Source organism: Mytilus edulis, chromosome 4 (assembly GCF_963676685.1).
Source record: "Mytilus edulis chromosome 4, xbMytEdul2.2, whole genome shotgun sequence".
In the NCBI taxonomy this organism is placed as follows: Eukaryota; Metazoa; Mollusca; class Bivalvia; order Mytilida; family Mytilidae; genus Mytilus; species Mytilus edulis.
The window spans coordinates 848,451-860,990 of NC_092347.1; the positions used below are offsets into that span (position 1 = coordinate 848,451).

At 32.6% G+C, this 12,540-nt stretch overlaps 2 protein-coding genes across 7 annotated transcripts in view; one reads left to right on the plus strand and one right to left on the minus strand.

The window, feature by feature from the left end:
* LOC139518718 (solute carrier family 23 member 2-like) overlaps window positions 1-12,540 on the minus strand; it is a 69,239-nt gene that overhangs the window by 35,424 nt on the left and 21,275 nt on the right. For 3 of the 6 annotated variants that reach the window (XM_071310208.1, XM_071310204.1, XM_071310207.1), the window contains exon 2: window positions 9,381-9,418. In XM_071310208.1, coding sequence (XP_071166309.1) covers window positions 9,381-9,400 — 20 coding nt within the window. In that variant the 5' untranslated portion in view covers window positions 9,401-9,418. Of the gene's footprint in view, window positions 1-2,112; window positions 2,180-2,204; window positions 2,225-2,785; window positions 3,245-9,380; window positions 9,419-12,540 lie in introns of those variants that run through there. The other 3 variants (XM_071310210.1, XM_071310211.1, XM_071310209.1) reach the window with 3 other exon arrangements.
* The window catches only part of LOC139518715 (N-alpha-acetyltransferase 35, NatC auxiliary subunit-like), a 129,436-nt gene continuing 119,805 nt past the window's right edge, over window positions 2,910-12,540 (plus strand). The window contains exon 1 of the mRNA XM_071310199.1: window positions 2,910-2,992. The gene's annotated coding sequence lies outside the window, so the exon portion shown is untranslated. The remainder of the gene's footprint in view (window positions 2,993-12,540) is intronic.

Below are 12,540 nucleotides of genomic sequence, written 5' to 3' on the forward strand. Positions count from 1 at the left end.
GGGGGATTGATTATTACACCATAAAGACTGCGATCAAAGATCTGAACATAAAACCTTTGAGTGAATAACTCACATCTATATTTAAAGAACATGTATAAAGTTTTTCGAAACAATTGATTAATTCTTGTAAAACATGTTCCCAAATGGGCACATAGTACAATACAGATCGTGACTTAATAGTCTTCAATAAATAATCTTTATTATTGAATAATTATAATCTGCACCACTCCATGCATAAACAGTCCGACATGTTGTAGCTTTCAGGAATGTAAGTTGACAATTAACATATATTACTAAAACATTAACAACAATATATGTTTTAAATTACTTTGATGAATTCTTTCAAAATAAACTTTTTTTTTCTAAATAACTGTTTCGAATTATTTCATATGTGTATTTCTATTTTCTCCTATATTTAAACTTGATTTAAACAGATAGAGGTGTGTATATCAAATTCAAGGTTCTTTTAACGATATAAAAGTTGTAAATAATAAACAAAAATCGTTTATGTAAATCTTTTATGAAAAACTGCGCAAAAAAGTCATCTTCGCTTAGTAAACAAGCTACCTTAAATATATTCAATATTATCGCTATCACCGATCTACATTTGTTAGGTAAGAGGACAATGTTGTACCTTGTACAGTGATTCTCTTATTCGTGCCAAACAACAAGCTCGACGAATTGTAGGAGCTTGTGTCGCTCCTTTGGAATATATATTTCTTTAAAACTGATTGATACTATATTTTGGCAATTGACAATGACATAATTTGTATGTAAAAATCAGACAGAAAATTTACAATGGCATTTCATCTCAAGGATTAAAACATAAACACAATAAATAAAGACAACAGTAGTATACCGGTGTTAAAAGTCATAAGTCGGTAGAGAGAAAACAAATCCGGGTTACAAACTAAAACCGAGGGAAACATTTATTTTGCTAAATACGGGTTGATTTTAAGTAATGGCGACTACGTTATTTGATAGACCGGAATATGATTTTCAACGAAAATAACGCTTAAATATAAATGACCGCTGACCTTGTAAAGTTTCAAATCTATTGTATGACCCCTGACCTTGTAAAGGTTTAAATTTATAGTCTGATCCCTGACCTTGAACAGGTTTAAATCTATAGTCTGACCCTCTATAAAGCCATAAATACGAATTCTGACCCCTGACCTTGTAAAGGTTTAAATCTTTAGTCTGACCCTCTATAAAGGAATAAATACGAATTCTGACCGCTGATCTTTTAAAGGTTTAAATATTTAGTCTGACCCTCTATAAAGGCATAAATACGAAATCTGACCCCTGACCTTGTAAAGGTTTAAGTATATAGGTGGGCCCTCTATAAAGGAATAAATACGAAATCTGACCCCTGACCTTGTAAAGGTTTAATATTTAGTCTGACCCTCTATAAAGAAAGAAATACGAAGTCTGACCCCTGACCTTTTTAAGGTTTAAATCTATAGCCTGATCCTCTATGAAGGCATAAATACGAAGTTTGTCCCTGACCTTGTAAAGGTTTAAATCTTTAGTCTGACCCTCTATCCTGATTAAATACGAAGTCTGACCCCTGACCTTGTAAAGATTTAAATCTATAGGCTGACCCCTGACCATGGGAAGATTTAAATTAAATTGTAGCGGATAAAGTATGATAACTAAAAAATTATTAATCAAATTGTAGAGTTTATTCTTATTCCCACAAAAGACCAAATCTAACAGAACATTTTATAATCTGGTCAATATAAAAGACTAAATCTAACTGTAATCTATACATGTATAGTGAGATCTCTATGAAAGCTTGATGTATATTTAAATCTACACCCGGCTGTACAGTTTATAGTCTGATCTCCTCAAAGACTAAATCTAGCTGTACATGTACAGTTCATAACTAGGTGTAGATTTAAGTCTACACCCGGCTGTACAGTTTATAGTCTGATCTCCTCAAAAGACTAAATCTAGCTGTACAGTTTATAGCTTGATGTATATCAAAGCTTAAGTCTAACTGTACATTTTATAGTCTGGTCTATATAAAAGACGAAATCTAACTGTACTTTTTATAGCCTGATAAAGGCATATATCTGTGTATAATATAAGTAATGAAGTCATACTTACATCTTAACTTAACACCAAAGTATCGTATAAACATGAAAATATTCCTTTCCTTACAGTGTAAATAATGTAAGTAAAAACATGTATATACTTACAAATATGATCAATAAAACCAGATGTTCGCACTTGCAATTAATTTCACACTAGTATACTAATACACCTTGTAACCGACAACAGATTGTAAAATGTCAGTCATGTTTTACTATTGGACATATGCAGGTGAAAACTTTAACAATCAGACCATTGTATGACCAAAAATAAAAATAAATTTAAACCGGGCAAAAATGCAAAACAATTTTCAAATGCGGGGTCCAGTATACTTCTGAAATCTCAAAAATGTACTTTTCTGGCTTTAGTTAGTTTAAAAATGTACTTTGCTGGCTTAGTTTTAAATAACAATGAATGCTTTACAGCATGCATGTCAAATTTTACAGATACCCAACAAAGAGGTATGTTTCATTCTTATTCTGTGAGTTACAGTATACAAAGCAGACAGACCCTTCTATAGTGGCAACCGCAAGACCCTTCTATAGTGGCCACCGCAAGACCCTTCTACAGTGGCCATCGCAAGGGCTGTCTCTGATATGTTCATCGTCTCTGGATACATTATATATCAACATTTTCTGTCTTAAATTGATATAATTTCTATCAATAAGTTAAGAAAAAACTATCTTACCTTTTACGTGTTTCTCTAGGTAAATATCAGTTGCTATTCTGTTGTTAGTATTTGAGAAATGTGATTTAAATATTTATAAGATATGCGTGATAATATAAAGCTACGACGCATCACGTAGATTTTTAAACATTTGTAACATTAAAGGGTCCTGAACGTGCATATAACAAACGTATTAAAGATGTAGTGTCTACATAGAGAATTTTACAGGTAAATAATAATTCGACATCAAATTTGGTAATTATAATTATTCATATTGATAAACTTTTGATCTAATAACGTCCTATGTTTTTTATACTTGTGTCATTCATGAGGTTAATTGTTGAAATAATTATTACTAAACCGTCATCAATGAATATTGTATCACTGAATTGAGCATGTACGATTGAAAGAAAACAGTGTTACTGTATGACAAAATAAAATCTCCTGCTGATCGCTTTTGCTTCCCTATCCATTATAGTTTTCAAGATAATAAGGATATATAAAATATTGGGTTTCATTTGTGATTCACGGACAACAACTCTTGTTAAAAGAAGATTGCCGTTTTGACTTAGTACTTTGTACAAGTAGATATTTTTTGCTGTTGAAAAATCAGTATATCGAATTTTCATGATTTTAGAGTAAAAAAATAAATTAAAAAACCCATTAAAGTGGGTTAAAATAATGTCAGTAAAGCGCAATAACTTCACAGAAGCAGACAGACAATTCGACCATATTATTGTAGATATTTTGTTTATGTGTATTCATGTCCTCTACGGGTTATCTCTGTCCACTATAGTGTGCCAAAATAAATGTAAGCTAGTTCAAATAGTTGGTCAAGGGAAATAACTCCTTTAATTGGGTCGACTGCTGTTTTCCGTCATGTTTACTTATAATTAAATCATTTTTTGTGATCAATCGTTTATACAAAACAGGTCGTACAATCTTAAAAGACTAAACGGGTCATATAATATAAAGTGACTAAAACAGCCTGTCAGGTCGTCAATAATTTGCGTTGTTTTAAACGTGTATCGTCAGTTTTATTCATATTCAAATATACCAAACTACCGTTCGCCAAAATAAATTCATCCTAGCAATACTCTTATACAGTAACAAACAGTTGTTATTTATAATTTGTACGTTCAGACCATATAATGTTACTTAAACAAGGATTGTCTCTTAGTTGTACATCAATGAGTTCATTGTTATGTGATGTAACATTATAATGATATTCATATAATTGCTGGAAATAATCCGTGTGGTTTCAACATGTATAATACACGCAAGTTTGATGTAATGCATTTATTTGTCACGTATTACTTGATGATTATTTTTCTTGTGGCCTTTGCCGGTTAAAATATTTAAAATTAATATCAATACAGTCAAGTGTGAACAGTTAAAATATTTAAAATTAATATCAATACAGTCAAATGTGAAATTGAAATGTATATATGTAAAAGTCAAGATATCTATAGGATCTTCACTACCTTTTAAGGGAGCTCAAGAAATCAGTTTTTATAAGACTTCATGGCTTTGCGGTGTTAGAGGATACAAACATACGGTAAAACGTGTTAAAAAGCAATGGGAAAAAAATAATTGTTTTGTGTCGATCTTATTCAAGAAGTTATAAAGAATCGTATTATATTAATATTTCCCAGCAAACATTCGTATTAAACATATGATAATTAACAAAATTGTAGAATCTATACAGGACCATTTCTACAGGCTTTATATATATAAAAAGAAGATGTGGTATGATAGCCAATGAGACAACTGTCCACAAGAGACAAAAAATGACACAGACATTAACAACTTCTTATGTTGCACTGTTACACCACTGTCACAGGTTAGGCGGTAGGGATCCCGCTAACATGTTCAAACCCGCCACATTCTGTATGTATGTGTCTGTTCCAAGTACGGAGCCTATCAGGGTATAATCTCTATTTTGGCATTAAAATTAGAAAGATCATATCATAGGGAACATGTTTACTAAGTTTCAAGTTGATTTGACTTCAACTTCATCAAAAACTACCTCGACCAAACATTTTAACATGAAGCAGGACAGACGGACGGACGGACGGACGAACGAACGAACGAACGAACGGAGGTAAAGACCAGAAAATATAATGCATATAAATGGGGCATACAAAAAAAGTAATGTATAAAATACTTGTATGTAATCTCAAAATTATCAATCCCAGTATTTATTATGTTTCCATCAAAGTCTCAAAGCTTCAAATGGAGTCTGTAATTCAGTGGTTGTCGTTTGTTGATATGTTACATATTTGTTTTTCGTTCATTTTTGAACATAAATTAGGCTGTTAGTTTTCTCGTTTGAATTGTTTTACATTGTCATTTCGGGGCCTTTTATAGCTGACTATGCGGTATGGGCTTTGCTCATTGTTGAAGGCCGTACGATGACCTATAGTTGTTAATTTCTGTGTCACTTGGTCTCATGTGGAGAGTTGTCCCATTGGCAATCATACCATATATTTTTATAGACGAAGAAATTGTGAAAAATTGTCTTTAAAGGGCAATAATTCCTTAAGGACAATTAAAGGGCAACAATTCCTTAAGGACAATTTGTGTTATATAAATCTTATTTGTAGATCTTTCTTTGCTGAACATTTTTGCTGTTTACAGTTTATCTTTATTATTAATAACATTCAAGATAATAACCAAAAACTGCAAAATTTCCTTAAAATTACCAATTTAGTGGAAGCAACCCAACAATGGGTTGTAAGATTCATCTGAGCTAAAACACTTGGTGTAATCAAACTGTACTAGAACACACCCGTGATATCGCGGGTCCGTGACTGATATATAACTATGCGTATGTCTTATTTTAGTATTGGTATTGTCATCTGATAAAGTCATGCCAATTATAACATGTATAATTTTAGTATTATAGATACATAATTAACCATTTATGTTTAAAGGGAAATAACTCAATTACATAATCAGTACCACTTTTGGATACTGAAACAAGAGGCTCACAAGAGCCTGAGCCGCCCACCTGGCTTTCAGAGGAGAAGATTCATAAATGTTAGCAAATTAGAACAAATTGTGAACCAGGTGCTCCGCAGGGCGCAGCTTTATACGACCGCAGAGGTCGAACCCTGAACAGTTGGGGCAAGTATGGACAAAACATTCAAGCGTGATACAGCTCTGAATTTGGATTGTGATCACATTTTTGACATTACATGGTTTTTTTTACACAAAACAAATGTCAAGATTTTACAAATCAATTAAAGATTTCTTCTTCAAACTTTTTAAATCTAAAATTAAATAGTTGACACAGCATAGGTTTCTGACACAGAATGAATGTGGTCTAATGAACTTAAAAGTTGTTTTTTTGCCTTTGAGCAATTCACTATGCTGTTGAATATTAATCCTCTCAAAAAAATGTTTGAAGAAATTTTCTTTTTATTTATGAAATCTGAAATGAGAAAAATTTAAACCCCCCCCCCCTTTTTTTCACATCCCCGTTTCCCTTTTTCCAAAACTGATATCAATTCAAATTTCTAATGGAGTTTGCAACAATAACTACTCTTTTAAATACATCATAAAATATTAAAATGTAAAATAAAGTGCTTGTTATCACTGAATGGTAAAGATTGGTTGGTAGTAAAAGTGAATATACATTGTTTATTGTATAAAACAATAAAAAAAAACTTCATCAGCAACATTTTATATTGGCAAATTTCCACTGAAGTTATTTACATAAAGTTATTGGCAAATAAAAATAGAAAATGACATCATAGTCATGTCTGGCAAATGTCCAACATACATTATCTAAAAACATTTTAGATAAGATAAGGAAAAAAAGCTTCATCAGCAACATTTTATATTGGCAAATTTCCAATGAAGTTATTTACATAAAGTTATTGGCAAATAAAAATAGAAAATGACATCATAGTCATGTCTGGCAAATTTCCAACATATATTATCAACTACTATTCTATACAAAGAAAGATAACTCCAATTGAAAATTAGTTGCTATTGCACAATATTGTGCAATTAGATATTTCTTGCTATTGTGCAATACTGTGCAATTGAAAATTTCTTGCTATTGCACAATACTTGATATGGAATCCTGATTTGGACCAACTTGAAAACTGGGCCCATAATCAAAAATCAAAGTACATATTTAGATAAAGCATATCAAATAAGCCCAAGAATTTAATTTTTGTTAAAATCAAACTTAGTTTAATTTTGGACCCTTTGGACCTTAATATAGACCAATTTGAAAACTGGACCAAAAATTAAGAATCTACATACACAGTTAGATTTGGCATATCAAAGAACCCATTTATTCAATTTTTGATGAAATCAAACAAAGTTTAATTTTGGACCCCCATTTGGACCAACTTAAAGAAACTAGGCCAATAATTAAAAATCTAAGTACATTTTTAAATTCAGCATATCAAAGAACCCCAAGGATTCAATTTTTGTTAAATTCAAACTAAGTTTTATTTTGGACCCTTTGGACCTTTATGTAGACCAATTTGAAAACGGGACCAAAAATTAAGAATTTACATACATAGTTAGATTCGGCATATCAAAGAACTCCAATTATTCAATTTTTGATGAAATCACACAAAGTTCAATTTTGGACCCTTTGGGCCCCTAATTCATAAACTGTTGTGACCTCAACTCCAAAAATCAATCCCAACCTTCCTTTAGTGGTCATAAACCTTGTGTTAAAATTTCATTGATTTCTATTGACTTATACCAAAGTTATTGTGCGAAAACCAAGAATAATGCTTATTTGGGCCCTTTTTTGGCCCTTAATTCCTAAATTGTTGGAACCAAAATTCCCAAAATCAATCCCAACCTTCCTTTTGTGGTCATAAACCTTGTGTCAAAATTTCATAGATTTCTATTCACTTAAACTAAAGTTATAGTGCGAAAACCAAGAAAATGCTTATTTGGGCCCTTTTTGGCCCCTAATTCCTAAAATGTTGGGACCAAAACTCCCAAAATCAATCCCAACCTTCCTTTTGTGGTCATAAACCTTGTGTCAAAATTTCATTGATTTCTATTCACTTTTACTAAAGTTAGAGTGCGAAAACTAAAAGTATTCGGACGACGACGACGACGACGACGCAGACGACGACGCCAACGTGATAGCAATATACGACCAAAAAATTAAAATTTTTGCGGTCGTATAAAAATGTTTAAAGCTTTAGTTTGGAGATATAAGCCAAAACTGCATTTGGCCCCTATGTTCTATTTTTTGCCATGGCAGCCATGTTTGTCGATCGATCAAAACTTCGGATACAATTTATACACTAGATACTCTAGAGAACATTAATTTAAAGTTTGAAGGTATTTGTCCACGTTTTTTCAGAGGAGAAGATTGTTAAATGTTAGAAAACTTGATGAACAAATTGTGTAAAATTGTCTTTAAAGGGCAATAACTCCTTAAGGGGTCAATTGACAATTTTGGTCATATAACGTTTTTTGTAGATCTTACTTTGCTGAACATTATTGCTTTGTACAGTTTATATCTATCTATAATAATATTCAAGATAATAACAAAAAACTGCAAAATTTCCATAAAATTTACAATTTAGTGGCAGGAACCGAACAATGGGTTGTTGGATTCGTCTGAAAATTTCAGGGCTGATAGATCTTGACCAATTGAACAATTTCACCCCAGTCAGATCAGCTCTAAAAGATTTAGTTTTTGAGATATAAGCCAAAAACTGCATTTGACCCCTATGTTCTATTTTTAGCCGTGGCGGCCATGTTTGTCGATGGATCAAAATTTCGGATACAATTTATCTGTATCTGCATCTGTTTGTCTAATTTAAGTTTGAAAGTATTTGGCCTAGTGATTTCAGAGGAGAAGATTTTTTAAATAGTTTACGACGACAGACGACGACAGACGACCCAAGCCAAGTGATGGTGGGGCCCTTCGGGCCCAGGTGAGCTAAAAAGGGCGACAACTCAACTACGAGAAAGCTTAAATCGTGAAAATTGAACTTGCCCTTAATTAAGTCACAGGAAACGCATATCTCAAATTGTCAATCGTCAAAGCGTTTTCATGTCAATTTAACGGACATTGTTTGGAAGCCGTCCGCCATACATCCCCAAAACAATAACCGATGTTTTCGCTCGAAAATCTGGTAGAAAATTTAAGAAGATCGTGTGGATTCTAATCCACCTTGTTAAAAAACGAATAGAGATTCACTCATGCAACCGTCGAAGATTCTTGTACTATAAAAAGAAACGGATTCTTCCTTGAAAGTATATTTAATAAGCTTGCTCGGAAGTATGTATGTTATTACATGTACATGTATTGTATTGTATTTCATACATATTTATTTAAATCAACACATAGTGCTGGCACACATTTATAAACAAACAAGCACATCTAATTCATAAAATTATGGTGTTAAACTGAAACTTAAAACACGTTTTAAACTGACACGAAGAACAGTAAACATGGTAAATTATATGATTAATGATGATTATGAATACATTTTATGTTCATTAAGTTTTAGAATCTGAGAGCCAATCAATGCAATTCTACTTAAAAATCTTCAAAAAATTAAAGTTTACATTTTATGATGGGTCTAAGTAAAGCAATTCATTCATATTCTGTACTTACATATCGTCTTCTGGGAACATTTTTCTCTCTATGTCGTCCTGAAAACATTAAAACAAAAATTAAACAATGTACTAAAATAGAGTTTATTGTTGTCATTTCATCATAAATTACCTGTATTTAGTACAACAGTTACACAACTACATGTATCATACTTTATATACAGATTTCTCCCTGCGTTTGCTTCATTCATAGGGACGAAATCTTAAAGTTGTCAAATTCGATTGGAAATTGATAATTAAGACGTCTATATATTAATATACTCTGTCGAACTGATGAGAGAGGTATAAACATGCGGCAACGTCTAGTCGGAATGGGAACGTTAATCTGGTGCACAAAGAAGTATAAAAGTAGATAACAATGAAGGGGGGTATAAAAAGTAGAAATCAAGGTAGGGGGATAAAACAGAAGATGTCAAAGAAGGGGGATATAAAAGTAGATATCAAGGAAGGGGGATATAACAGAAGATGTCAAAGAAGGGGGATATAAAAGTATATATCAAGGTAGGGGATATAACAGAAGATGTCAAAGAAGGGGGATATAAAAGTAGATATCAAGGAAGGGGGATATAAAAATAAATACCTAGAAAGAGGGGATATAAAAGTAGATATCAAGAAAAGGGGATATACTATTAGATATTAAGGAAGGAGGATATAAAATTAGATACCAAGGAAGTGGGATACAAAAGTAGAAATCAAGGGCGCAGTTAAAATATAGGTAACAAATAGTCAGTAATTGTAAATTAATAATCGTTTAGGAGGCGCTATAAACAAAGATAGCAAATGCTCAATATAAATGTAGATACCAAGAGGCAATATGAAATGTGAAGTTTTAATTGACTTTCATGGTTTGAGATACATAATTTCCAATATATATATATGGATAGTGCCATGCTTGAACGGACCAAAATCCCTGAACTAACACGAATACTTTGGGAGTGTGAGCAATTCATTTTTGTGTAGCCTCAGTTGTGATGTAAATCAAAATCGTGTCAGGATACGTCGAATGTAAAAGTGTTATCAACAATTAAGATTAGTGGTCTTAATATATAAACGGAAATTTTTAGTGGTTAGCTTATCATTAATATTTCATATTTAACATTTTTGTTTACTGTTGTAACGACACACGAATAAGATGTGTAAGTCATCATCATGATCATAGTTATTTTGAACATCTATTTTAGAGCCTAGATGGCCCAGTAGTCTAGTGCGTCAGACACAATGCAAGGATATTTAGTATCACGATATATCAGTAGCATGAGTTCCAAGGATATTTTGTGTCACGATATATCAGTAGCATGAGTTCCAAGGATATTTAGTATCACGATATATCAGTAGCATGAGTTCCAAGGATATTTAGTGTCACGATATATCAGTAGCATGAGTTCGAATCACTGCAAGGATATTTAGTGTCACGATATATCAGTAGCATGAGTTCCAAGGATATTTAGTGTCACGATATATCAGTAGCATGAGTTCGAATCACGGCAAGGGACATGAGGGAAGAACTAAACATCTGTAAATTTGCGTCAATTTACAGATCTAGCATTGTTGGGCTGTTATTTATACGAATTGTATATATTCTATTGTATCAGATATCCTTGTTTAATTCCTACGAGAAGGTAACACCTTCTGAAACGAAAGCTTATTTATATAAGATTTAGTTAGAGGAGGGGATAAGGTGTCTGCGCAACGCTTGGCGGTGCTTTGGTAGAAGTTAGAAATAACCAGATGCTCCGCAGGGCGCAGCTTTATACGACCGCAGAGGTTGAACCCTGAACGGTTGGGGCAAGTATGGACACAACAGTCAAGCTGGATTCAGCTCTCAATTTGGATTGTGATTAAATAGTTGACAGAGCATAGGTTTCGGACACAGAATGAATGTGGTCTAATGAACTTAAAATATTTTTTTTGCCTTTAAGCAATTCACTATGCTGTTGAATATTAATCCTCTCAAAAAAATGTTTGAAGAAATTTTCTTTTTATTTATGAAATCTGAAATGAGAAAAATTTAACCACCCCTCCCCCCCCCCTAATTTTTTTCACATCCCCCTTTCCCTTTTTCCAAAACTGATCTCAATTCAAATTTCTAATGGAGTTTGCAACAATAACTACTCATTTAAATACATCATAAAATGTTAAAATGTAAAAAAAGTGCTTGTTATCACTGAATGGTAAAGATTGTTTTAATTTATCAGTTGGTAGTAAAAGTGAATATATATTGTATATTGTATAAAACAATGATTTAAGTTGATTCAACTACTATTCTGGACAAAGAAAGATAACTCCAATCAATTGAAAATTTCTTGCTATTGCACAATATTGTGCAATTAGATATTTTTTGCTATTGCGCAATACTGTGGAATTGAAAATATTTGCTATTGCACAATACTGCGCCAGTAAGCAGAGAAAACATAACACATGTGATCGTTAGAAAGGCACATTTAATAATGATCGTGAGGCGGTAAACAGTAAAGGGAAATAACCCATCAATCATACATGTATAATCATGACACATGGAATAAGGGAGATAATACAGATTAATACATGTGACAACCAATACAATACATTGGCGCAACTTCTTTTCTCCTTTAAAGTCTCTCTCTCTCTCTCTTTACAATTGTCAACTAATAATCTCTGTTATTATAAGAACATGAATAAAAATAAATGTTATCAATATGCATCAATAAGAAACAAAATAATTCTGACATTTTTTTTTTCATCTCCTTTCAAGTCTCTATATCTTCATCAAATTCATATTACTATATAAGACGTTAAGCAAAAAATACTGTGCATATACATTGTAGTAAACATAAAATAAGCAGTAAATGAAATACGACGTACATTTTGTTGTATCTGATTCTCTAAGTAAACAATTAACCCAAGGTGACGAGTGAGCATCAAGTTTAAAAGGAAATGAAATCTTTAAACCGCGCTGGCGTTTTCAATTCGGAGCGCTTACGGAGAACGCGCTTATTATCTTGTTCAGTGCTCGAGTTACTAAGTGTCAAGTCATGTTCGAGACTATTATCATGTTGCGCAGTCGGCTCGTCCAGATTTTCAACATCGTCGATATTTTCGCAAATAAGAATAGGCGGGGGCTCCGCGCGTTCTGGTGGTAGGTCACGGATAGGCCCAGGAAGGCTATCTTCGTCATGGCCATC